This window comes from Chelonoidis abingdonii, chromosome 1 (genome assembly GCF_003597395.2).
Source record: "Chelonoidis abingdonii isolate Lonesome George chromosome 1, CheloAbing_2.0, whole genome shotgun sequence".
Taxonomy (NCBI): Eukaryota; Metazoa; Chordata; order Testudines; family Testudinidae; genus Chelonoidis; species Chelonoidis abingdonii.
This window is the reverse complement of record NC_133769.1, coordinates 144237307-144263003: the sequence shown is the minus strand read 5'-3', so window position 1 is coordinate 144263003 and position 25697 is coordinate 144237307. Positions and strand designations below refer to the sequence as shown.

The window sequence follows — 25697 nt, the reverse complement described above, 5'->3', positions numbered from 1 at the left end:
TTTTGCAAAGTCATTGAAAAAGCATCTCTGTTGCTCTATTGTGATCTTAAACTGTTTGCTTTCTAAAGACTTCTGCACTCCTTACAGGGGTCGGATGGATGGAAGGATGGACATATTTATTCCTCCACCTCCAATCCCAGAGTGCATGGGAAGCCCAGAAGTAATGACTGTGTTGAAGCAACCCCTAGAGCCCTGCCTATATCCACTTCCATATGGAATTAGCCTGTGGAACTCACTGCCCCCAAGACATTATAGATGCAGTAGCTGAGTCAGGTTCACAGGGGAAAAAATTGTGTTTATATATGACTAAGAGTAGCAACAACACTAGTGACACCAGCTAGGAGTCACATGATCAGGGATATCAGTCATCGTATGTCAGGATACAAGTTGATAAGAAGCCGTAGGCCAGGAAGAAATTTGCCCCACAGTACTGCACAGTGAGGGGTATTACCAAGGTTTTCCAGCTTACTCTGAAGCAGCCACCATTGGCCACTGTCTGAAGAGGGATCCTGCACTAAAAAGATGACAGTGCTGATCCAATATGGTCAGAAGGCAGGAGACTGCCATATATAGACCAGTAGTCTGATGTTCTATAGTAGGAATGGGGACATTGGATTAGAGGGTCAGTAATCTGATCTGGTTACTCTTCATTTCCACTAGTTAACTGAGAGCATAATTAACACTAATATTTAGCCATCCAATCTCAGAGATCTTCACAAGACTAAGTATAATTAGTTCCTTTTTAGAGATAGGAATATTAAGGCATAAAGAAGTGAAATGATTCATCCAAGTTCAAGTTGATGGGAGACCTGAGAATGGAGTACATATTTCCTGATTCCCAATCCTAAACTCTCCCCCTGGGTTCACACTCCCTCCCCATTGAACCTGGTTCTCTTTCTGCTTAGTTTTTTCTCTAGCACTTGTTGGAAGGTGAAAACCTGGAAGTGGAAATTGTCCTGTCCCGGGCTGAGAGAGCTGCAATCAAAATCAGCAAGATTTAGCAGCCATTTTGTGCCAGTGCAGCAAATCTACATTAGGGGGTGCAAGGTGCCACTGCATCAGTGTAGTTACAACAATGCATTTTTCCTTAGCTGGTGGAAGATTAACAAGCAGGTGGAGCAAGCAGGTAGGTGAGCAAGCAGGTGGAAATGGACCAGATTCCTATTTCAGGACTGACGTTAGTGAATTTCAGCCAGCACAGCTGAGAACAGTCTGGTCCAATTGGTCTAGTTTCCATGCAGAGGAGAGGGTGAAAGGGAGGGGAGCAGGAAATGCACCTAGCAGGAGGGTATAAGTGGGGTAAAACAAAGCAGGCTCTTTTACCGCCAATACCAGCCGCCACAGGTCCATATCGTCCAGGTAGATTGTACATTTTCTCCATGCAGAGTCTGGGCTTACGGACCTTGGTGCTGGTGAAGACTTTTAAACCCATCTCCTGTAAAAAGATAACCCAGACAGCCATGCAGTAAAGTAAACCATACGTCGGGAGATAAACGTGCCGTCTGGACTGGATTGGGATGTGACAGACCTATCACAGAGCAGGGATGGGTCATTGCAAGAATAGATACTAAGGCCTGAGAAGTCAATGCCAGTGTGGCTGGCAGGAAGCCAAGGGCGAGGTCTATGTCACTGAAAGGCACCGGACCAGCAGCTGGAGTGTGTCCTCAGGGCAGGTTCATCAGAGGCACGAGCAGTGCAAGCTTCCGCCATGCACTCAGCCCCTGCCGGCTTGCCTTGGCCCTGCCCTGGAGGGAGTTCAGGCTCTCTGGCCCAGTCCATCCCCTGCCTCTCTGCTGAAACACCTAACAGTCATTGTCAGGTGTGCTGGGGTTTGGGTGATTTGGGAGTAAGTCCCACTGGGAACAAACCTGAAATCCCACAGGACATCAAACCCTCACCAGGTAGGGCTGGGTAATTAACCTGGGTGCTGGCTCAGAGCAACACTCCGCACATGTGTGCATGTGTGTGCGTGTGGGTGTCGATAAAATGGAGACTGGCACTTCACAGAGACCTACATAGACAGGATAGAGAGCATGTGGGACAGATCTCTTTGACAAAATGGCTGCAGAGGCTGAGTTGCTCATTTCTGGACTCTATTTCTTTGCCCCAGCTGTTAGGACGTCTCCTTGTCATGTTTAAATTAATGATGGGGAAAGAGGCATTCAGTTCCCAAACCTACAGTGTTCCCATCTGGGGTTTCTGGCCTGCTTTAGTTATTACTTTGAATGTTCTGGTGAAAAAGCATCCAGCTCAGACAGCATCCAGTGAGGAAATCTTCTGAACTAACAGTGATTTCACACACTAAAGGGAGATGTGGCGCTCACCTTGAGAATGTTGTAGGTGTCCCCTTCACCATCAGGAGAAATGGGTCCGTAGATGAATCCATTTAAAATGATGTTGTCGAGTTTCACACAAGGGTTATCGTCTTCTTCCTCCAAATGGTGCTCCCAGTAATTATAACCCCTGATCTCCTTCACTGGGAGCAAATCATACACCTGTGGGTATGACACGTCTCGATGTCAGTGACCACAGGCCCAATATTAATAAACCAGCATGTGCCACCTTAGTGATCACAACTTTAAACTAACACACCCATACATGCAATCCCAGTTACCCTACAATAACAAACCCTACAGTAACAGACTGACTCCAGGGCTCAGCCCTGACTTTTTCATAATAATCGAGTATGTGTGACCAGTGCTCACCAATGGCCTTTCAGTAATAAATCATTATATGTGGTTGTGTCCTCACAAGTGGCCCCAGAACTATAAACCACTGGGTGCAGCAATAGTTTTCATGAGGGCACTACATAGATCAAGCAATGGGCGCAGTCCCTGTGCTGATGAGGGACCCTACAGTAACAGACACACTGCTCTGCACCAGCTCGCACGAGTGATTCTCGGCACTTTCCAGACAAGACCAGCTCTTGTGTCTGTTGATCACTGGGCCAGGCTGGCACTTACAGAGCTGGGCGAGAGCTCAGCTTCAGGCTTCATGAGGAGGACACTCTTGTCCACAGCACGGACGGCGCACAGGGAGCCCGGGGATGCTCCAACCCAGAGGTGAGTGTCGGAGGCGGGGAGGCCCTCAGCCAGTGAGAAATTCAAGTAGACCTGCAACCCCAGGAAAGGACTTAGAGGAGCTACTTCTCCAGATACCTTCACACACTGCCCTGCAGCACAACTCAGTCCTGGAACCGCCTCATTCAGCTCTGCCAATGCCCCTCAGTCTTGCCCTGCAGCCCCCTGCCATCCAGTGCTGGGCTCCTCACACAGCTCTGCCAATGCACCTCAGTCCTGCCCTGCAGCCCCCTGCCATCCCAGTGCTGGGCTCCCCCAGCAGCCCTGCCAATGCACCTCTGTCGTGCCCTGCAGCCCCCTGCTATTCCAGTGCTGGGCTCCCCACACAGCTCTGCCATTGCCCCTCAGTCCTGGCCAATGCAATTCAAACATGGCCAGCAGCGCCCCCATACGTCTGTTCTGCTTCCACCGTCCATAATTCTGCCTATGCAAATTACTCCTGATGTGCATTCATCTCTCATATTCAATTGCTGAACCATGGTCAGTGCCCCATGAGCTCATGGAGCCACTGAACATTTCCTGAGTCTTCCTTGAAATTTGCCGTTCCAGGTTCCACAGATGGGCCATTGTCCATGAGTGAATGCGAGTTATAGAAACAGGATGCTCACTTTATTGGCAAAGCAGTTTTCAATCTTGAAATCTTAGGAACTGGCGATAACTTCTCCACTGGGTAAAGTGGTGTATACGAGTACCCGGGCCAGGGGGGCAATATCAGGCCCCATGGGGAGCCTGAGCTTAAATACCTGGATAACTGGCAAACAGAGAGGGGGGCGAGGCTAAGCTGTAGAGAATCAGCTTCAGGGCCACACATTTCCCTAGGCTTCCTCATTATGGCTGCAATATCATCCACCCTGAAAAATTCGCTATCCAAGGGTAAGAGTTTTGGCACATAGTTGAGGCCTTTGACTCTTACTGCAGACACCCGGTGTGGGATATTCAGGTGAGATGGGTTTGGTGGATCTCAGCATGTCCCTTAAATCCATATCAGCTAGAGTCTAGCACTGTCCTCCGTCAGTGCAGGATGCCCCTGCCCATGCAATAATGAAGGCAAGGAAAGAAGTGCATGTTGTACAGTGGCTCTGTGCGGAGGGTTGTGTGCACAGGGCTGCAGAGGGGGTGGGATTCCACACTCCTTCTCCTCAAGGTGGAGTTTGCCCAGCCAGCCTGAATCAGTCAAACTGGGAATCCCTTGAGACTGCCATTAATGAAATGAAATCGGTCAGGGGAACTGTGTGTGTATCAAAGGGAGAGAGAGACCACGGCTAGTGAGACAAGAAGGAAAGAGAGAAAGTGAATAGGAGAGAAGGGTGCTGTTCTCGGCACTTCCTTCAGACACAGCACTCAGCCTCCCAGGACAGATAGAGAAAGGGGTGGGGAGTGCTCACAATGAGAATGAGCTGAAATTTTTCAGGTGATTTTTTGTTGTTGAAAAATGTAGACTCGGATCAACCAAAACATTTCACAGATTTGTGTGAAATTCACCAAATGGTTTTTGTCAGAAAAAAAATCAGTAGCAAAGCAGAAGGTTTTGTCTTGACATTTCCTAAATGAAAGGTTCTGTTTTTTAATTCAAAACAACTCCTCATTTACAATTTCTCTTCAATTCTATTTAAAAAAGATTAAAGCAGCTCAAAAGTGAAATGGTTCAGTCGCCCCCAAACAATTATTTTTTGAGGTTTCTGGTTCGGCCAGTTAACCGGGAAATCAGTTATTCACACAACTCTACTCACGTTCTCCATCCCCCACGGGATGCACCTCAGTGCCTGCCCTCACGATGCCTCCCTTGGCCATCACCTGCCAGGAAGAAGAAACCCTCCTGTTACCGGGGTCTTGGTGGGAGGTGGGGGATGCTCACGGGGGAATGCTGGTGGTGGAGAGTGTCTATACCAATGCCTTTCTGTGGGGAAGGAGCAGAAAATCCCACAGAGCCAAACAGAGTCCCAGACCCAGACTGGAGTTTACTGGGACCTCGACCAAGTCAGAAATTCTCTTTCCCTGCAGAAACCTTCCATTGGCTGTCCGGTTCTGCATTTCCTTCACTGGTTTTTACATGTAATTGTCAAGGTCAAGTGAACCTGCCCTATGGGGAGTTTGGTGGCCTGGGACATATATAGGTGTCTGACCTCCAGTGCTGTGTCATGTGTACGGAGGTAGAGGTCACTAGGTCTGGGCCTACCACATAGTAAAAGACGATTTCCTTCTGCTCCACCACGGCCTCTGGCTTCAGGATGTAGTGTACGTGGATCATCTCATTGGAGCCACAGCTTAAAGTGTGAGACACAGGCTCGATTTTGAGAAAGCTCTTACTCGGGGAGTAAAAGCGTGTTGCTGTGTGAGCGGCATTATCATACACAGGGGTGACCCAGTGTGTGTCGTAACAGTTCAGTTCAGATTTATGGTTTGCCTGAGAAAGAAAAACGTTTTTACATCAGATCAAAAAGTGAATAACAAGTTTACTAGCATTTCAGAAGGAAAAAGTGGGTAATTCTAAAAACATGTTCTGGCAGATTTTTCAGTGTACAGTGCATTGATGGAGAACCAGAGGGAGAGCGACAGAGTGTGTGCAAGACACAGAGAGCAAGGTGTAGACAGAGAGAGAGCAAGACAGAGAGGAGAAGACTGAAATTCACAGCCAGCAAACTTTTTGTTTTATCTTCCAATGGGCAGAGAGATAAATAAACCCACGGACATCTCCCCGGAGCTCAGTCAGTGACACCTCAGATCCCCTAGCTCCCTGGATTCAGCCACTCACAGTGGTTTGAATGGAGGTGTCCGTGAAGTTGACAGTGTCTATGGAAAACCACACTCGGCCCTCTTCATTCGTTGTGTAGTTGGCTTCATATTTGTTTCCCCTTATGGAAATCCGGATTGTTTCATTGGCAATTGGAGCATGGGTCCCGTCCACCAGCTTCACCTAAAGGAACAAATCCAATCTCTGTTGCTTATACGAGGCAGGGAAAGCAGTCCCCACAGTGCCAATGGCCCTTTGTCCACATTACTCCCCTGATACAGCTCCAGAGGGTGTTTCTTACCGAGCCAACCAAGGGCCAGGTGTGTATGAACGTGCTGGGTGAGTCTGAATCACCTGAGGAGGTGGCACGTCCTCACAGAGTGTGTGATTGGGAACATGAGAAGGACTGTGCCAGCTCACACCAATGGACCTTCTCCTCTGTATCCTGTCTCTGACAGCACCAGGGGGTCAGAGGAAGGTGCTGCAATTCTCACCAAAGGCAAGGATACCGCAGCATGTGTAGAGGCAGAGGGAGATGGCTCCTGTTCCCAGGGTTTATGATCCTCCCACGTTTTCCCTTTTCCATTTGCAAGTTCTCATTCTCCACAAACAAGCACACGCATGTCAGGTAATTTCCTGGGCTCTCAGAGGTTCCCTACCTGCCCAGAGAAAGGGATCCCTGGTATGTAATGAAAGTCCACCTGCTCGAAGCTGATTTTGCTCATTGTGTCTGTGATCTCACTGGAGCCTGTCCCAGTTAACTCCACCCCTGCAAGAAAACATGGCAAAGAGGGGCTTGAACTAATGCACTGACCTTCAGCACCTCCACCTGTTCCAATCCTGCCCCCCACATTGTCCAGCTCTGCCAGTGCCCTTCAGTGCTGGTTTGCAACACCCACTGCTATTGCAGTGCAGCCCCACAGCTCCATCAGGGCAGCATGATGCATACCTGTACCCTCTTCCGTGATCTTGCCTTGCACCTCAGTTTTCATCTCATAACCCTTTCGCTTGAGCTGGAATATTTTAGTCTTCACCACATTGGAGATACAGCCTCGAACGTCTGCCTGAGCCAGAGACCAAAGAGGAAATTACCATGGAAATCCCTGTACAATTCAAGCCTGTGTGGAACAGGAACAGATACCCCAGCACCTGAGACATTTGCCTGCTGCTTGATTTGCCTTAATCCCATCCTCTTATTGGCTTGACCCAACCTGACTCCCTCTCTTCCCTTCTTCTTCACCAAACCAGTCAAGGCATCTCTGGTCCCCAGTGACGTATCCAATATGTTGCCCTCTGTGATGCATTTCATCACCGGTTCTTCAGGTTACACACCTGGTTTCCTGACTGTTCAGATCAGATCCCCTATATCTGCAACTTCCCGTCAGTGTGATCAATCCAATTGTGTCTTTTATCCATCCTTGGAATCCTATCTCTTTCTCCATGCACATTCTCTCTCTTCCTCCTTCTCTCTTTCCTTCTCTCTCTTTCTTCTCCTACAACTATCTCTGTCTAACCTACCTCTATTTTCTCTCTTACTTTCTTCTCCTTCATATTCTCCCTCTCTCTCTTTATTGCTCTACCCCATTCTGTCTACCTCCTTGCCCTGTCTCTCTTTCTTCTTCCTCCTGAGTTTTCTCTTTCTTCCAGATCCTACAGTTCCCTCTTGCTTTCTCCTCTGCTCTGCTAAACTCCTCTCCCCATCTCAATCCCGTTCACTGATACAAAAACCACTTAAGGTCTTCTCTTTCCCAGCTAGGGAAGAAATGCACATTTGGGGGTGAATCTGATCTGACTGATGTAAATGGGAGTTTTGCCATTGATTTCAATGGGGCCAGGATTTCACCCGAACGGATTTTCTTCATAATTTATATCCCCCAGCCCTGGCCTCACCTCCTTCTAACCAATACCTCCCTCCTGTGAGATAGAGCCCAACCCAAAACACAGAATCCCAGCTGAGGTCTAACAATCCCCTTTGACAGACACAGATCACCCTTGAAGGGTATGCTTGTGTTCATTTTGGATAAAATGTGGTTTGCAGGGTGCTTATGCATAGGGAAGCATTCTGTGGCTCATCACCCTAGGAGCATTCCAGAGAAGGCCAGGGAGGGGGGAGCTCAGCATATGGAATAGAGAACTATGAGCATGTGATAAACAAATCCATTTATGGGAAGGTCAAATCTGATTGGTTAAAGGTTTGTGTTATGTAACTTGTTATATAAGTGCCATGTGCTATAAAATAACAAGGAGAGGGCCTCCTGGCTGGAGGGAGTCTGCCTGATTTTTGGTACCTGGGGCTCTCCCTTTGTGCACATTGAATAAAGCCTTCTTGAATCGCATCTAATTGAATCGCATCGAATCAAAATCTCTTGATTCTGCCCAGCATCTTTCTCATTGGGAACCACAAAATCCCAACACTCCCCTCAAGACGTCACCTCCTGCCTATGGGATGGGCCTTGGGCTCACCTGTCTAGTGAATTCCTCACACACAGCCTCGGCCTCTCTTCCATAGCAGCGTGACCTGGACTGGGAGAATCTCCGGCACACACGGACATTGATCAGGCCGGGGACAGGGGTCCCATAGGTGTATCTGTAACCAGAGAGGTGTTAAAGAGACACAAGGTGCTTAGACAGGGAGACAGAGTCAGACAGAAAAGGCCTTTTGGGGCCCTTTATACCATTGCCCCTGAGGACTCTGTTGCTGGTTTCCTAATGTCTATTCTCCGGAGCTTGGTCTAGTCCTGTTTTTCAGTGACTCAAGTGACAGGGCTCTAGGCATTTCCCAGGGGAGATTATTCCATTACCCAGCAGGCCTGCCCCATTAGGAAATGTTGCCTGATATTCCAGCTCTTCTGCTCCTTAATCAGTTGAGTTTCTCTTCTCCCAGCTCCCTCCCATTTGGCCAAACCTTTCTGGTACAGACAAGCCCAGACCTGTAGACAATATTCCAGGTGCAGTCTCCTCAGAGCTGTGGGGTCCGGAGCTGAACACTGTCTTCCAGGTGGGGTCGCACTAACCAGGGGCAGCTCCAGGCACCAGCACGCCAAGCGCATGCCTGGGGCGGCAAGCTGCGGGGGGTGCTTTGCCGTTCACCGCAAGGGCGGCAGGCAGGTTGCCTTTGGCGGCATGCCTACTGAGGGTCCGCTGGTCCTGTGGCTTCAGCGGACCTCCTGCAGGCAGGCCGCCGAATCCGCAGGATCGGGGTCCTCACGCAGGCAACTTCCTAAAGACAGCCTGCCTGCCGTGCTTGGGGCGGCAAAATACCTAGAGCCGCCCTGGCACTAAAGCTGTATAGAGAGGGATTATCATCTCCCGTCACTGCTACACGACACCTCTGGAGCACTGTTTTCAGCTCCAGGCATCTCTTACCCAAAGGCCATTGACAAATTGGAGGGAGTTCAGAGAAGAGCAAGAAATATGAGCAGGGAGCTGGAGGGAGGGATTTATGCGGAGGGAAGGAAGAGTTAAATCTGGAGAGTCTGGTTATGACATGTCTAAGAAGGGACTTAATTTCTGCCTACAAGTGTCTGAAGGAGGCATCACGAAGGGGGGCCGGGATTATTTAAGGAGGCACTTGGGGGTCTGATTAGTAAGGATGGAATGATGTTAAGAAAGGGGAAATTTGGGTTGAATAATGGAGAAAAACATTCTGAGAGGGAGCTGTGTGGGGCTGAGACATTGTTTCCTGGGGCAGGGGGAGGAGCCCCATTTCTTGGGATGTTTAAAGCTTGGGCTGGGTTCAGACTAGACAGTAGGAACAATCCTGCCCAGGGCCCCTGGGGATGGAGAGAAAGTGACCCCAGGGGCCTTCTCCAGCTCTGGTTTCTGGAGTAGCAGCGGGAAGGCAATGGTGGACGAGCACAAAGAACGATGACTCAAACCCCGCAACTCACAGACTACAGACAGCCACTTTCAGCTCCTCGTCCTGGATGGTGATTTTCTTGGGCAGCTTCACCAACACCTCGTACTTGGGCAGCACTGAGTGGGAGAGATGGGCCATAGTTGAGCAGAGTGGTGGGAACACGTGTACATCATTGTCACTTCCCCATTGAGTGACAGACACAGCCTCTCCCCCTCCCATCCCCTATGCATGGTGCCAGATCCTCAGCTTGCTATAAATCACCACAGCTCCATGCCCGTCAGTGCAGCTGTGCCAGCTTACACCAGCTGAGGATCTGGCCAGGGACTGTGGAACTGAAGAGGAAGACACCGTAACCCCTGCTCCTCTCACCTGTGCTCCCTTTGCCCAACCCTGACCTCCGGGCCATCGTTGCTTTAGAGGCTGTATGCTATGCTACGCAAGTGATACCTAGTTAGGGCCCGACTCCCCAGTGCACCATCATCACTCACCAGATGTAAAGGGCCACATTCACTGTGTGCTCTAGCTCCTGTGCTGCTCCAGTGAAGCAAAGCAGCCATAAGCCTGGTTACTTTGCATCCCTGGAGTGGTACAAAGCAGACAGACTGCACCAGTGAATCTGGCCAAGAAAGTTCAGCCATTTTAAACTTATCCTTGCATGAAAAGAGTTGGATAAAAGCTGTTTCATAACACAGTAAAAGCAAATATTGTTTCCTGCTGGCTGAGCTCACAGACTGCATTCGCCTCCTGGCTGAGCACTAGAATGTCAAGTTTCAGCCCCAAAGTGAATTTTCTCAGAAGTTCTGAAGTAACTGAATAATGGGAGAGAGACACTGGCGGGGTGGAAAGAGAAGCAGAAGATTCTGGGAAGCTTCAGAGTGCCCTGTCGGACAGCAGCGAGAGGACTAGTGGAGCCACTGTTTCTAACCCATTCAGAATGAGCTGGTTCTTAGCCTTGCTGAGAGCAAGCTTTTGGAATGCTTGTAAGTGGCTGGAGCACTTCTGTGGGATGGTTCACAAGTGGTCAGGATGGGGGCTGGAGTGGTACATTTCCCTAGACTAGACAGAGCTGTAATTTCTCTCTCCTTGGGTGATTAGTGGCAACCACTATAATTAAAGTTATTTGAGAATCTACCACTCCTACTGGCCTCATTTTCCTTTCCTCATGAACCTTCTGAACGTTTGTCCTTTGGGGCTGATGTTTTCCAGGCTTGGTCTCCAGCCAAAGTGTCTTTATTTATTTATTTTGAATGTTTGAAGATGTTCTGGGTGCCAGGGGCCACAAGGACAAAGGAGTGAAGACCAGAGTGGGAGAAGGGGAGAAAGAAGAGGTGAGTTAAGCCAGTTTCATTGGCAGAGCACAGGGGGAGCAAACTGTGCCACTGAAATGCAGCATTCACGTAGTTTGTTCTGCATCCGTACCATATACTGCACACAACTGGTAGGAAAGACCCTACACAAAAATTAAGCTGCATTGTACTGAGGCTGGAATCACAGCCCAAATCCAGCAGGCCCAAGGGATAGGCCTTTGTATTCACACCCAGATACTCCCAGGCTTACAGTGAACAGTGACCCTGACAGTTCAAGTGCTGAGGAGAAAGCTACACACCACTGGATGGGGGCTCGGATCCTGATCCCTTAAAAGCATCCAGTGTTTTCCTGGCCCATTCCTCAGACCACTCTTCACTCAGCTACACCCCAGACAATCCTGAACTGGATTTTTGTGCCTGGAAAGGATGAATCCCAGATGGTTGCTTCTGCTTCCAACACCCCCAGCCCCAGCACAAGTGGGACCCTTCCTTACCATATTCCTCCACAGTAAAGGGGTGTTCGAGTTTGGTCCCCGACTCCTTCTGCACCACCACATTGTAGGTGCCTTGGATGGGCTCGGAGGTGAGGGGGAAGGAGAGCTGGGTGATACCCACGTTTAACTCCACCTCTCGCCACTGGTACACGCGGTTCTTCTGCGGGTCCTAGAGGTGAGGAGAGCACAAGGTCATAAGACAGGATGACTCTTAACCTTTCATTTACAGGCAGGGTGTCTACACAGCATGAGGCTGGAGAGCAGGGCAGTTACAGTCCAACGTTCAGCAGAGATACAGGATATATGCGATCATCTCCCTCTCCTATAGATGAGGTTAGGGCACCTGGCGGCCAGCTCTGTACTTTCCCAGTAGTCTGTAAGGATTAACCAGTCAAGTCCTGTGCAATCAGCATGTGATTAAACGGCCAGATACCAGCACTGAATCTATTCCATTGTCTGCCCACCTGATCAATATGCCCACATCCGCATGGAGTGGGCAAGGATAACGAGAGAGAGCCAGACTAAAAAACCAATGCACAGACGGCAGATACGATGAGTTTCTCTGTGCCTGGGAGCTTGAATGTTATATTTGCAGTTTGAGAACTGGAAACTGCTCTGGCTGAGAATTGAAATACTCAGGTTACCTCTGGGGCTGAGAAAACCCTCCCCATGCAGGTATGTGGAAGGCAATGGGCTATGGAAATGCTCATCTGGTCTTAAATATGTTGTTTGGGCTGCTACTCCTCTTCAGGCAGCCAGTATATCTTTGACCAGTATAGCTTATGCCTGTACGGGAAGGGGAATGAGCTGTGCCAGTATAAGGCGCCTCTATGCTGGTATAAACGTGCCCACACTAGTGGCTGCATCTGTATAACTACTTTGATCTAAAATCCGACCCCTGACTGACACAGTTGAACTGGAATGAAATCTGTGTGCGGACCAGGGCTCACCATCACAAAAGACCCTTTTCAGGCTCCTTTAAACAACCTAAAGAAGCAGAAAAGGCCACAGGCCCATTTCCCCCCTTTCCAGGTCATGTTCCAATGTTGCCCTGCAGCTGAGAACTGAAATCTCTAGGGTGATCCAATGCTGAGACGCCAGAGACACAGCCCCGAGGGTGAGTGGGGTGCATGCAGGACTCTATTTCCTGTTCACACAGGCTCACCCTAACTTCCTTGCTCTGAGCCCCCTAGTGACTACACTACCCATTCACAATGAACACCACACTACACCCTCCCTCTGCTGTGGAGCACAGGAGTATGCCCATTCCCAAAGCAGCCCTAGCTTTCTGCTAGCAGTTGTGAGAGTGAAAATCAATGGGCCACTTACCTTGATGAAGACCAATGGAAACTGTGGGGAAAACGGGGAGAAGCAGAGTTAGAAATACAGGTCAGACATGCACTGGGCTCATTTATCCTGTTCAGGGGACTTCTGCGTCTCTCCTCTGCATTTCCCCCTGCCTCTTGCTCTCTGTTACTCAATGAGAAACTCCAGTGGGGCCTTCTAATGTTTTAGAGCCTGAACTGGTCAGTTTAACACAGTTGTGAAATTAAACACTTTGTTTTGCATTTAGAGGATTCAAGGTAAAAATTTCAAAACCACCCAAGTGACTTAGGAGCTGTCAAGGCTGATGCCCCACTCTGGCACTTTGAATGCAGAAGGTGGGGGCCCGCAAGGATTCTGAAAAATAATACTGGCCACTCCAGGCTTCTATTAAACTACCAAGGTTATAACTTCTCTCTGACCTTGGATGGGTAGATGCTGCCACTGCCTAAGTGCAAAAGTACCCTTTGAACCCAGGAAGGCACACTTGGGAGTTCCTCCCTGTAAAGTACTCTCAAGCTCTTTCACCCCCCTGCTGGGGAAAAGCTGAAAAAGAAAACAAAGGAAATCAGCTAATTAAATAATATATGCACAAACCTCTTAGGATACAAAAACCCAATCCTGTTCTTAAAAAAGGTAAATTTTATTTAAAAACGAAAAGAAAGAAAATACATCTGGAACATACGCTGTTGCTAGATTTAAAAAAGAGCAAATTAATAATTAAGCATCAAGAATGGTTTTCTTAAGGTCCAACTTAAAGGTTACAAGCAAAACAAAAGCCCCTGGGATTAGAACATAAGCCATAAAGAAATAATACTTGCATCTTCCTAGACATTCCCTTATGTACCTACATATCTGGGGTTTCAGATAAGTAGTTTCGAGATATGATTTGATGATTTTTCATACCTGGTTTAAAGCTTTTACAGCATTGCTGCTCTGTGTCTCCTCTCTCCAGAGAACAACATACAGGCAAAGGGAAAGTTTTTTCCCAATTTTAAAAAGTTCTAGCCTTTCCATTGGCCCTTTTGGCCAGATGTCCACTCTCTTCCTTTTACTGGTGTTTTTTTTTAACCCTTTACAGGTAAAGCAAGTAGAGAACAGCTACTAACAGGGATTTTGTAGCTAACTGATTGGCTGGGTGTCCATAAAAGGAAGCTCCCCCACTCTTCATTTATCACAGGAGCCTTTTTCCAAAGTGATTTAGGTACTTTAGGTCACATCCACAAAGGGACTTGGGTATCTAACTCCCACTGATTTCAATGGGAGTCAGGCACCTATGTACCTTTGCAGTTCTGTGGCTTAGGAGCCAAAGAGCCACTGACACTTGGGGGAAGATTTGTAAAGGTGTTTAGGTGCCCAACAATGCAGACAGGCACCGAGTGGAGTTTCCAAGTGCTGAGGTATCTAGTTCCCCACTGCAGACAATGGGAGTTAGTCTCCTAACCTGCCTATGTGCTTTTTAAAATCCCACTAGGCACCTACCTGCAACTTTAGGCATCTAAATCCCTTAGGCAATATGGCCCAAGGTGCCCAAGTCACTTCTGAAAATGGGACTTGGGTTTCTAAGTCACTGAGAGTGTAGCCATTTGGAAAGTTGTTGGTTTCTAGGGCTTTCAGGTGGCAACTCAATTCTCTGTGTCCTGCTCTGCAGCATCAGGTGGGGCCTGCTGCTGGGATGTCTCCTCAGGAATCCCGGCTCCTGCAAACAGTGTAAGATGTGCAGAAAGGTGGGACAGAGCCAGGTACAGGGGTCTTGAGGCCTAGTCACATGACTTCCCACAAGACAGAAGTGATCTCCTCAGGGCCTCACTCACTGCTATCCCACCCCGGTGCTGTCATTCACACCAGTGCAAAGTGGGGCACACAGAACCAGCCTCATTTGGCAATTTTTTATGCTCACTTTGCTCTGGTGTTAATGATATCGCAAGGTGCACAGCACTGGGCAATCAGGAACTTAGGATGTTCCTAAAGCCACCACTGAAGTCTCTGATTTTCAGTCTTATCAAATGGAGAAGCCCCGTGCTTAATCTGTGCCAGGGCTGAGCCCCGGCACTTCTGGGCTTGGCAGTAAATAGCCCCAGCACCTCTGGGCTTGCCGCATCACTTATGAAAGTAAAAAAAATTGCTTGAGCCCCAACACTTCTTTCACTACAAATTAAGCAGTGGAGAAGCCAGTTATTCCAGTCTTACTCTGCATGTTGAAAGCAATGGTTTCTTCTTTGATAGTTATTCTTTGCAGTTCTATTCAAAGCACTAACTTCTCTTGTAGTGTTTTACGTTTCCTTGTAATCAGATGAAGTGATCAGAATCTTCCTGTTACACTAAAGTGCTTTAGCCTCTGGAGATTCATCTGCCCTGCTGCTCATTCCCTCTGCCCCAAAGTCCTGTTTCCTATATGCAGAGGGCCCGTAAGGATGCTACAAACAGAGGTTTATGATTTTTAAGATGTAACAGAAGACGGAGGGAGGTTCTTAGCTCCACCAAATGTGAGCAATTTATCATGTAGGACAGAATTATAGAATCACAGAAATATAAGGCAGGAAGGGACCTCCAGAGATCATCTAGTCCATTCCCTGTGCTGAGGCAGGACCAAGGTAACCTAGACCATCCCTGACAGTTGTTTGTCCAACCTGTTCTTACAAACCTCCAATGATGGGGATTCCACAATCTCCCTTGGAAACCTGTTCCAGTGCATAACTATCCTTAGAATTAGAAAGGTTTTCCTACGTTATAACCTAAATCTCCCCTGTTGCCAACTAAATCAATTACTTCTTGGACATGGAGAACAACCAATCAGTCTCCTTTATAACAATGTTTTACATATCTGATTATTATTGTCAGGTCCCTCCTCAGCCTTCTCTTCTCTAGACTAAACAGGCCCAGTTCTTTCAACTTTTCCTTTCAGATCAGGTTTTTGAAACTTCTTCTCATTTTTTGCTCTCCTCTGGACTTTTTCCAATTAACTTACTTCTGGCAACATGATCCTAACAGGACAATTTCCATTCCCTGCTCCAGGGGAAATATGAACATCCTCCCCAAGATCTCTGCCAAGACAATCTCAGAATCAGCTTAGCCCCACTGGACAAATTTTGCGCCCAGTAACGGGTGCTAGTCTAAGGCATTACTAATGGACTCATCAGCTTAGGATCTCACATCAACTCCAGTGCCCATGAAGTCAATGGAGATGTTCCGGATTGAGCGTGGTACAATGAGATAGGAATGTGGCCCAGAATCTCAGAGCAAAGATCATTCCATCTAAACATTTCTTTAACCCTGCCTCCTCTTGGGGTATTTCCTCACATGCCAGCCTATTGATCAGATCTAATGGCAGAGGCAGGAAGCAGACAGGAGGCAATCCCATAGTCTCCTCTGTAGCTGGGCTGCTGGTGGAGATGATCCCATTTGGAAGCCAGGATTATTGGCTATTTTGTAGCTGTCCTTAAAGCCACTTCAGAGGGATTTAGTGTCTGAACAGTGACTCTGGAAAAACATTGTGGGGTTCCACATTATAGCAAATTTGTGAACATCTCTGATGTCATGACTGTCACTCTACCATTACCATACACCATGGCCTTTTGAAACTCATGGCAACAGCAGAAGGCACAGAACTCAGACCCATCTGCCCTGGCCTCAACCATGGAATCCAAAGAAGAATCTATGTTAGCTACGATTTTGGCACAGAAGTTTTTAGTAAATTTCACAGCAGTGGTGTGTGTAGGGGGGGAAACGGTAAGTTATGGCAAGGTCACCAAATAATGTAGTTTGCACTACATCAACATGCACAAGAGTATATTGAGGATGCTGAAAGGGGAGGCCGGGGCTCTGAGGGGGGCACCCTGGGGTGCTGTGCTCACTCTGCAGCGGCAGTTCCTGTCCTGCAGCACCGAGCCTTACTCCCCATTTTGGGCATTGGGACCTGGTGCATGAGGTCACAGTGCCACTCAGGTTTGGCCTGTCCATCCCCCTACAGATGGAGAAGGAGGGTCAGATGGGCCAAGCCAGAGTGGGACTGCATTCCCATGTGCCAGATCTCAAGACCACTTGTTTTGGGGGCTAAACAAATGAGTTTTTACAGCCATGTGCAAGATTTCATGGATTTTACTGAAATTCACAATTTCTGTGACCACTCTGACCTCTGCAACAGAGTAGTAAACATATGATACACAATTGTGCATTTCAGATTCCAACCAGTAGAAGGCACTGGTGCATTTATACACTAGCCAGATCTATAATATTGTAATATAGTATAATAATTCATATTGTGCTATAAAGGGACATATTGTGTCCTATGTACACTCTGTCAATGAAATAGAATGGAGTGTAAATGATGGCAGAAACTGATCCCCATGTAGAAGATGTGGGGAGTCAGATGGGATCATTTGATTTACAGAGTTGCTTTTACAGCTTTAGACGGATGTTAATAGAAATAAGTTGCCGGGGAATCACCAAGGACTTTAAAGGGTCATCATCAGTGCTCACCAAGTCAGCCATGGAAACTGGTCAGCGATCAGACCTACCTTCTCATTCAGAGGACGGAAGTCTTCGTCCAGAGAGACGATCCGAAACAGAACTGCAGAGGGCATGATTGAGAGAGGAAGAGATTTTCATTGTTACACCTGCAGCCACTCACCCAGGGACCATCGGTCATTGAGGCAGCTGCTGTGTGCATGGCTGGCCCTGATGCAATGATCCATGACAGGTTTGGATGCATACACCACACTCCCTCAGCTTTGTGACTAGCGGGGAGGAGGTGGGAAGGCAGGGTTACTGTCAGCTATACTAACTTGGTGACAAGTTGTGGGGTCTCTGGGGAGGCAGGGAGGATTTCCTGCTCTGTAAATAATTCCCCACCCGATTCCCTGTACCTGTTTGTCCCGGTTTGTAGATGGGTTTGTCCGTCTGGACAAAGACCAGGCTTTCTGAGTTCTTGACCAGCACTGATTTCCGGCTCCTGAACTCCAGCGTCAGCCCCTTCACCAGCACCGTGAGAAACGCTGATGATGAGCTGCTGGACTTTGGAACCTGGAAAACAGCAAAAGAGGCACTTGCCTTAGAGACTCTCCCCTCTGCACTGAGCCTTTGGAGGCTGGAGTTGTACATGGAACCAAAACAAAAAGGTCACCACATACCTACCAGAATACCAGGGATTGCGGGGTCTGGGGCTCTGCCAGTCTCACCTCACCATGGTTTTGCAGGACTCTTCTCCTCCATCCCCACTAATGTCTCCTCTACGCTGCCAGAATCTTTGCAGTGATGAGGCATCTACCACCTCCTCCAGAGGAGACTCTGCTGGCCATCCCCGGCCATGCCCTCCCTACCAGGAGACTCTGATTCCTCCACCCAGTAGCTTGTATCTTAAGAACGTCCCCCAATGTCTTAGTCTCAGCTTTTCCTTCTGTCCATCACCCCTTGTGTTGCCTGTTGCCAAGACGGGGGTCATTTCCCTTCCCTTGTTATGCTCCTTTCTCAAAAGCATTGATGGACTGTGATCGTATCCCCCCAGCTGTGGATCCCAGTAATGGATGAAAATGGGAAGTAAGTTTAATTACTTCTGTGCTGGGTCCATTTTCTTCTGCTGTCCCCCCAGCCGGCCTTGAGAGCTGTAGGGAGAAATCCTAAACTGACCCCCAGGAGAGGCACAAGATGAGCTCATTGATGTTGATGGTCTAGAGAAAGTTCTCTAATCTCCTCCTTCTATGGTTTTCTTTTTGGTCTCACTCAGAGGCTTGTGGAATCCCCTGAGAAATGGGAGACTAGTCCTCAGCCTTAAGGTTAGCACTGACTCAGAAAGAAAACCACACAACAAAGAGAGCCACACCACAGCCTGTAGCACAGCCTCTCCCAGCATCATGCTGGTCACTGAGCTCAGTACCCACTTAAGATCACTCTTAATGAGTCACCCACAGCACTGTCAGCCAGGGACCCTGGTTTTACTTGAGTGTCTCCTAGCTAAGCCTGTCTCTGTTTGTGATTTCTGATAGTATCAGGCCTTGCAGGAGTTGGTCCCAGGCTGTCACTATCTTACAGACTCAGGTAATAAACCCTGTGGGGGTCAGAGACTCACCGTGAACGGGATGCACTTGAACACGTCCTTCTCCGACACCACATCTGCTATTAGGCTCCTGTTCTCCCCTGCGTATTCCAGCGTGGCGCTCAGTGTCACAGACTCGTTCAGGTGGGTCAGCTGGATGCAGACCTTTTCAGGAACGTTGGTGTGGATCAGAAAGGGCACTAGCACCATGTACTGCCTGGGAAGGGGAAGGACACAGGTCAGAGAGGCAGGGATGGGGAACAGAGAAGGTACTGATGAAAGGGCATGGGCTAGTGCAACAGCCAAATCCCTGACCATCCATCCGCACTGTAATTTGTACATACAGGATGGTGAATTTTATTTTGCTTTTGTAACACACCAGCCGGTCTGCTTGGTCAGCCAGGAACCTAGGAAACCACCCGGAGCGAAGGAGCTAGTTCTGTGCTAACAGCGATTGCTGTCCAAGGGCTGTTTGTTCAGGCTCCCAGCAGGGAGTGGGGATGGCTTGAAAAGTTTCAGGCTGTTAATTGAAATCTGTGTATCCCACAGCCCCTGGCTGTATTATCTGAACGGGGGGAGGGAGCTCAGATGAAATGTTTGTTCTACCTCCATGGAGACTGGCAGGCAGTTACACAGGAGTGTGGATCAGGGTTTTAATCCAACCTCCTCTCTAGCTGCCTGTGGATCTAGGTGTGTCACCTGCTGCCCTTAGTAATGGAGAGATACAAATGTAGGGGTGGCTGCGAGTGCCCTGACATCTGAATGTAGGGAATGGCCATTGTGCTAAAGGGGCAGTGTGGCCTAGTGTACAGGGCTTTGGCCAGAGACCTCATTCCTATTCCTGGGTGTGTCAGTGACATGTCGTGTGCTACTGGGCTTCACAGCTCTGTGCCTCAGTTTCCCCATTTCTGATATGGGGATCCTGAAGATGCTGCTTACACCCCCACTTCCTCTTCATGTGCCTGGAGAACTTTGGATGAAAAGTGCTCGCTTACAGGTTCAAATGTTAATGAGGAATTTACTCAGCTTGGCTCACGCCTCACCAGCAATGACAACAGAGTGATTTGGGCTACAGAATAGGGTTGCCAACTTTCTATTTGGCAGAAAAGCTAACACTCTTGCCATGCCCCCTACCCTGCTCTTTCTCCGAGGCTCTGCCCCTTCCACACCCCTTCTCTGAGGCCCTGCCCCTGCTCACTCCATCCCCCCCCCCCAATCACTTGCTTTCCCCCACCTTTGCTCATTATCACCAGGCTAGGGCAGGGGAGTGGGGTCCGGTAGGGGGTGAGGGCTCCTGCTGGGGGTGAAGGCTTTGGGATAGGGCTGGCGATGAGGGTTTAGGGGTGCAGGAGAGGGCTCAGGGCTGGGGCAGGGGGTTGGGATGTGGGAGGGAATTTGGGATGCAGAGTCCTGGTGGCGCTTATCTCAGGAGGCTCCCAGTAACCTGCCAGCATGTCCGGCTCCTAGGCAGAGGTGTGGCCAGGCAGCTTTGCAGTCTCTGCGCTTTCCCTGTGTGCAGGCACCGCCTCCACAGTTCCCATTGGCCGTGGTTCCCGGGGAGGGATAGAAGCAGTGCGTGAAGCTCCCCTGGCCGTCCCTAAGCCTAGGAGCCAGAAGGAGATGCCGGAAGCTTTCTGGGACCTTTGCAGAGCCAAGCAGGCACCCTGCCTGCCTTGCTGCAGGTGGCCAACCAGACTTTTAACAGTCCAGTCAGCAGTGCTGACCAGAGCCACCAGGGTCCCTTTTCAAGCAGGCGTTCTGGCCAAAAAGCGGAGGCCCGGCAACCCTACTACAGAAGATCTCACTGGCTGTGGCTGCAACCTGCTGACTCGGAGCAGAGACACTGGCAGAGCATCACTGCTGGGAGGCTGGACATGCAGCAGTGTGAAGCTCCCTGGGACACCCAGCTTTCTGCCAGGGGGGCTGCTCATCTTGCTTAGCCAAGATTTCAAAGTGACAGAGTTAGGTAGGAGCAGCCTTAACCTGGCTCTGATTAAATTCCACTTCGCCCTTTGTTAGGCCTGAGCCAAACCCCATGGAAGTCAATAGGACTCTTTCCATTCACCTCACTGGGCTTTGGATCAAGCCCTGAGTGATTTTCTCCCTACCTTCAATCTCAGCCAATAAAGGCTGGAGGCTGATTCTCCCCCGCCTGGCACCTGGTGCAGAGTGAGTGCGAAGGGAGCCTGAAACGCACTGTTCTGCTCTGGTAGCATTTGACACCCCCTCTGCCAGACACTGCACGACACTTGCTTCTCTCTCTGGGGTGAGGATGACAGAAGGAACAACACGGGACAGTCGTGTTGCTTAACACTCTAGTGGCAGGCTCGCTGGTACTATAGTGATTAACACAGTATGAGAGCCTACATCAAATAGAGACCAAGGGCTGAACTGCAAGAAGGCAGCCGGCAGTTTCCGGCAGCTGCATATTATGGCTGTTAGAGGCAGCTGTGGCATTTGCTGAGCAGGCAGCCAGGTGCCTTCTCTCTCCATGCTGGATCAGAGCAAGCAGCCTGGAGGTGATGGTAGAGACTGCAGAAGTTGGTTGGGGCAAAAGCACAATGTGAGGGGTCTGATATTGGCCCCCAGCACCCCCCTGTACAAACCTTGAGTCCCCCTCAATCTGTGCAGCCCAATGCATCCCAAGAGTTCCAGCCGCAGCAGCTCTGCCCCCAGAGATCTTTAAGCACAGACCTTCCATAGCTGCCATGTGTTGTTGAGCTCCTTGGCCAGCCCTCCTGCCCTCTGCCTGGGGCAGGGTTTGTCAACCACGAACTTAAATTTATGCTTATATACAAAGTATTCACAAATATGCAAATTATTTTATTAAAATGTGCATAAATGCCTCACAGAGCAGAACAGCCTTGGTGACAGTACCTCATGTTCTGTTCTTCCTCTGCCCTTTCAGCGAGAACAAACTTTAGTTTAGACCGAGAGAACGAGACAGGACAAAAGGCAGGTCTTGGTAAGACAGATGGAGACAGAAGAGCAGGGCCTCACCTGTAAGATGCAACTGAACACAAAATGACAGTTGCTTCTGCAGAACAGAGGGGTCTTCTCTCCATTTAAAGGTGCAGGATGCAGACAAGTCTGACCAGATGAAACTACATGCTCAGAGTGTATCAGAGCAAGCAGCCTGGAGGTGATGGCAGAGGCTGCAGAAGTTGGTTGGGGCAAAAGCACAATGTGAGGGGTCTAATATTGGCTGCCAGCACCCCCCTGTACAAACCCTGAGCCCTTTAAATTGAGAGAATTCGGATGGAACCATTTTCTGTCGGAAAATGCAGTTTCATCACAATGGAGACTTTTTGCAGGAGCGTGTCAATTTTGACAATATTTTAAGTGGAAAAATGTCTAAATGAATTGTTTTGACTTTCTCAAATAATGTAAAAATGTTTTATTTTGACTTTTATATTATAATATGAATGTTATAGGATATTAATCTATTATGATAAGCAACATTTTCTATTACAGTACAATGTTTTGACATTATCAAAAGGTAGTGTTTAGATTTTCTGACTAAAATTTTTCTGGGATTTCCATTCCATGAAATATTTGGACTGTGTGTTCCAATTTGCAATGAAACCAATTTCTGAAATGTCAGACTTTCTGGCAGGATGGCAATTCAAAACAATATGGAGTTAATTGGATTAAGAGATCTGACATTGGAGTTATGGGATTAGATCCATCTAGAGTGACCAGGTGTCCAGTTTTTGTCTGGAATACCCAGTCAAAAAGGCATCCTGGTGGCTCCGGTCAGCACTGCTGACCGGGCCGTTGATGGTCTGGTTGGTGGTTCCACACAGTGGGGCTGGCAGGTTCCCTGCTAACCTCCACTCCACACGGCTGCCAGGAAGCAGCCAGCATGCTCCACTCCTGCTCCCACTACGCGTAGGGGTAGCCAGGGGGCTCCGCACGCAGTCCTTGCCCAAAGTACCACCCCTGGAGCTCCCATTGGCCAGGAACTGTGGCCAATGGGAACTGCAGGGGTGGTGCCTGCAGATGGGGCAGCACTCAGAGCCATCTGGCCGTGCCTCTGCGTAGGAGCCAGAGAAAGGACATTCTGCTGCTTCCAGGAACTACTTGAGATAAGCGCTGCCTGGGGCCTGCACCCCTGACCCCACCCAGACGCCACCCCCCTGCCCCAGCCCCAGCATTGAACCTCCTCCTGCCCTCTGAACCCCTCAATCCCAGCCTGGAGCACCTTCCTGCACCCCAAACCCCTCATGCCCAGCCCCACCCAGAGCTTTACCCTCCCATTCCTCAACCCCAGCCCAGAGCCCCCTCCTGAACCCCACTCTGAACCCCTCAGCCCCAGCCTGGAGCCCCTTCCTGCACCTCAAATCTCTCATCCCTCACCCCACATCAGAGCCCTCACCCCCAGCCAAAGCCCTCACCTCCCGCACCCCAACCCCATACCCAGACCCGGAGTCCCTTCACGCACCCTGAACCCCTTTCATTTCTGGTCCCACCCCAAAGCCTGCACCCCCAGCTGGAGCCATTGGGGGGAAAGTAATTTAAGGGATTTACCAGTACTCCAGAGTCCTGAGCCAAGGTGTGGCCTCAACCGGAAGAGGCAGGGCCTTTCAAGATTCAAAGGCCCTGGGGCTCCGGAGCTACCAGCTGCAGAGGTGGCTGGGAGCCCCAGGATTCAGGGGTGATTTAAAGGGCCCTGGGTTCTGGCCACCGGGGAGCTCCAGGCCCTTTAAATCACTATGGGAGCTCTGCTGCCACTACCCCAGCAGGAAATGGCTCGGGCAGAGATTTAAAGGGCCCGGGGCTCCCCACAGCGGCTGAAGCCCCGGGCGCTTTAAATTGCCACTGGAGAAGATGGTCCAGTCTGACACGGTGTACTGGCTCATGCCAGTATGCCAGACCAGACCGGACCGGCTTAATTTCATCTCTGCATCACCGTCTCCTGCACCCCAGCCCCGAGTCAGCCTGGTAAAAATGAGCGAGTGAGTGAGGGTGGGAAGAGTGAATAAGAGAGGAAGGGGGGGTGGAGTGAGTGGGGGATGGGACATGGGCGGGGCCTTGGAGGAGGAGCAGGAGGCAAGGCAAGGCAAGGGTATTCGGTTTTGTGCGAATAGAAGGTTATCAACCCTAGATCCATTGCCTGCTGAATCAGGGCATTGTAAATTGCACTGGCTCATGTACACCAATGAGGAGGAGTGCTGCACCCAGGACAGGGGGAGTGCCCACTGGAGGGAAAACGCTCTCATCTATGCTGGGCTCCATCCACAGGAACTCTCTGCCAGTCGACTCTGCCAAAGGGATACCCTGAGTCTGCCCAGCTCCTGGCTGAGTTTGGCCATGTGCCCTCTTCAGGCCCTTCAGTGGAAGCGAGGTTGCAGCCAAATTGCTAGTTTGCAGTGCCCCAGGTGGATATTCCAGCAGAGTGGGGCACTGCCAGGGTCTGTGCTGACAGCCAGGAATCTAGGTCACAGACTGTCTTTGGGAACAAGCACTGTCTGTGGTTGCCAAGGGAAGCAAACTGGCTTTAAAGAAGAGGAGAAAAGAGAAACACTTTTCTGAGCTCTCCCCTACAGGCAAGGAAACTGGAATAACAGGGGGTTGCAGGGCAGGACTGAGGGGCATTGGCAGAGCTGTGTGGGGAGCTCAGGACTGGAATAGCAGGGGTTGGCTAGCTCGGACTGAGGGGCATTGGCAGAGCTGTGAGGGGGATGAAGGAAAGAAAAGAGAAGGCAGCACAAGCCCCTGCATGTGCAGCTTACGGTTCAGTGGTGGGTGAGGTGTCTCCAGGGAGGAGGAAGAGGAGCAGGAGAAAGATGCTGGGGCCACCGGGCAGCCTGTTCTTCCCCATGGTACAGAGCGAGGGTGGTGAGTGAGGCAGACACACAGCCTTGTCTGCTGGCTCTCTGCACCCTGGCTGTCTGCTAGGTCCACCCCTTTATACCGCTCTCTGCAAACAGCCCCTGGGAGGGGCGAGCCAAGGGCAGGCGACCAGGGCCATTTGGGAAATGGGGAGAGGTACATGAGGAAGATGCAGAGCCAACAGCTCTGACTCATGGCACAGAGACTGTCCCTGGCCAGACTCTGCCAAACTGGGAGGGAAGATATTTATTGGAGGTGTTCATGTGAGACACTCTCCTGTGTCTGAGCCATTCACCCCAAACCCCTGTTTGTATCACTCCAGCAGCTCTCTGCAGTGGTTGGAGAAGCTCTTTAGCTCATTACAGGGCCAGTCCAGCTTTCTGTGGGGATTGGAACAAATTCCCAAATCCTGCCCAGTGTTTCCAGAGAAACCTTTCCTGTCTCCATCCCCAGTACTGCCAACCACAAGAGATCAAAAAGCATGAGTCAGACCCTCAACATCATCAGATTAACTCCTACAAAATCTTAAAATTTTATATAAAAAAGACATTTTGGTTTTGGTCATTTGAACTCCCCGGGTCCCACCCCAGTGTGTGTGTGTGAGAGACGATCAGTCTGACCCACTCTACAAGAGGGGATCTGGGGCCTTGCTGCAGGAGCTCTTACCCCTACATCTGCCTGTCCCATGCCCAGGCATTAATCCTGTTCCTCAGTCCCATCAGTCCCCAGTCCCATCAGTTCCCCACTCAGCCCCCTCCAGCCTCATGTTGGTCGTTATTGAGGCTCTTCACCCCCCTTTCTCCAAGGTCTGAGGGGGAGGGTCTTGCTGTGGGGTCCCCACCCCCTCTCCCAGGCTGGAGGGGCAGTACCAGGACTCTTCTCCCCTCCCCCTGCCCCTTCCCAGACCAGATGTGGAAGGGAGGAGAAGGGACTGGGGAGGAGCAGAAGAGCCATCTGAAATGACTTGTCTATTTGCTCCCCTCTTCCCACTCGCCTCCTGTGAGAATGGCGATGGGAGGGGAGAGTCTCCAGAACCC

The 25697-nt window shown here is 49.8% G+C and overlaps 1 protein-coding gene across 1 annotated transcript in view; it reads right to left on the bottom strand.

The window, feature by feature from the left end:
• The window catches only part of LOC116823809 (alpha-2-macroglobulin-like), a 65214-nt gene extending 40539 nt beyond the window's left edge, over positions 1-24675 (bottom strand). The window contains 17 exon segments of the mRNA XM_032778665.2: positions 1324-1435; positions 2325-2495; positions 2964-3113; positions 3689-3831; positions 4811-4874; positions 5257-5484; positions 5833-5994; positions 6471-6580; positions 6761-6875; positions 8275-8398; positions 9702-9786; positions 11472-11640; positions 12801-12821; positions 17312-17364; positions 17660-17816; positions 18859-19042; positions 24561-24675. Of these exon segments, the coding sequence (XP_032634556.2) occupies positions 1324-1435; positions 2325-2495; positions 2964-3113; positions 3689-3831; positions 4811-4874; positions 5257-5484; positions 5833-5994; positions 6471-6580; positions 6761-6875; positions 8275-8398; positions 9702-9786; positions 11472-11640; positions 12801-12821; positions 17312-17364; positions 17660-17816; positions 18859-19042; positions 24561-24649 (2137 nt within the window). The 5' untranslated portion in view covers positions 24650-24675.
• Between the last annotated feature and the right edge of the window lie 1022 nt (positions 24676-25697).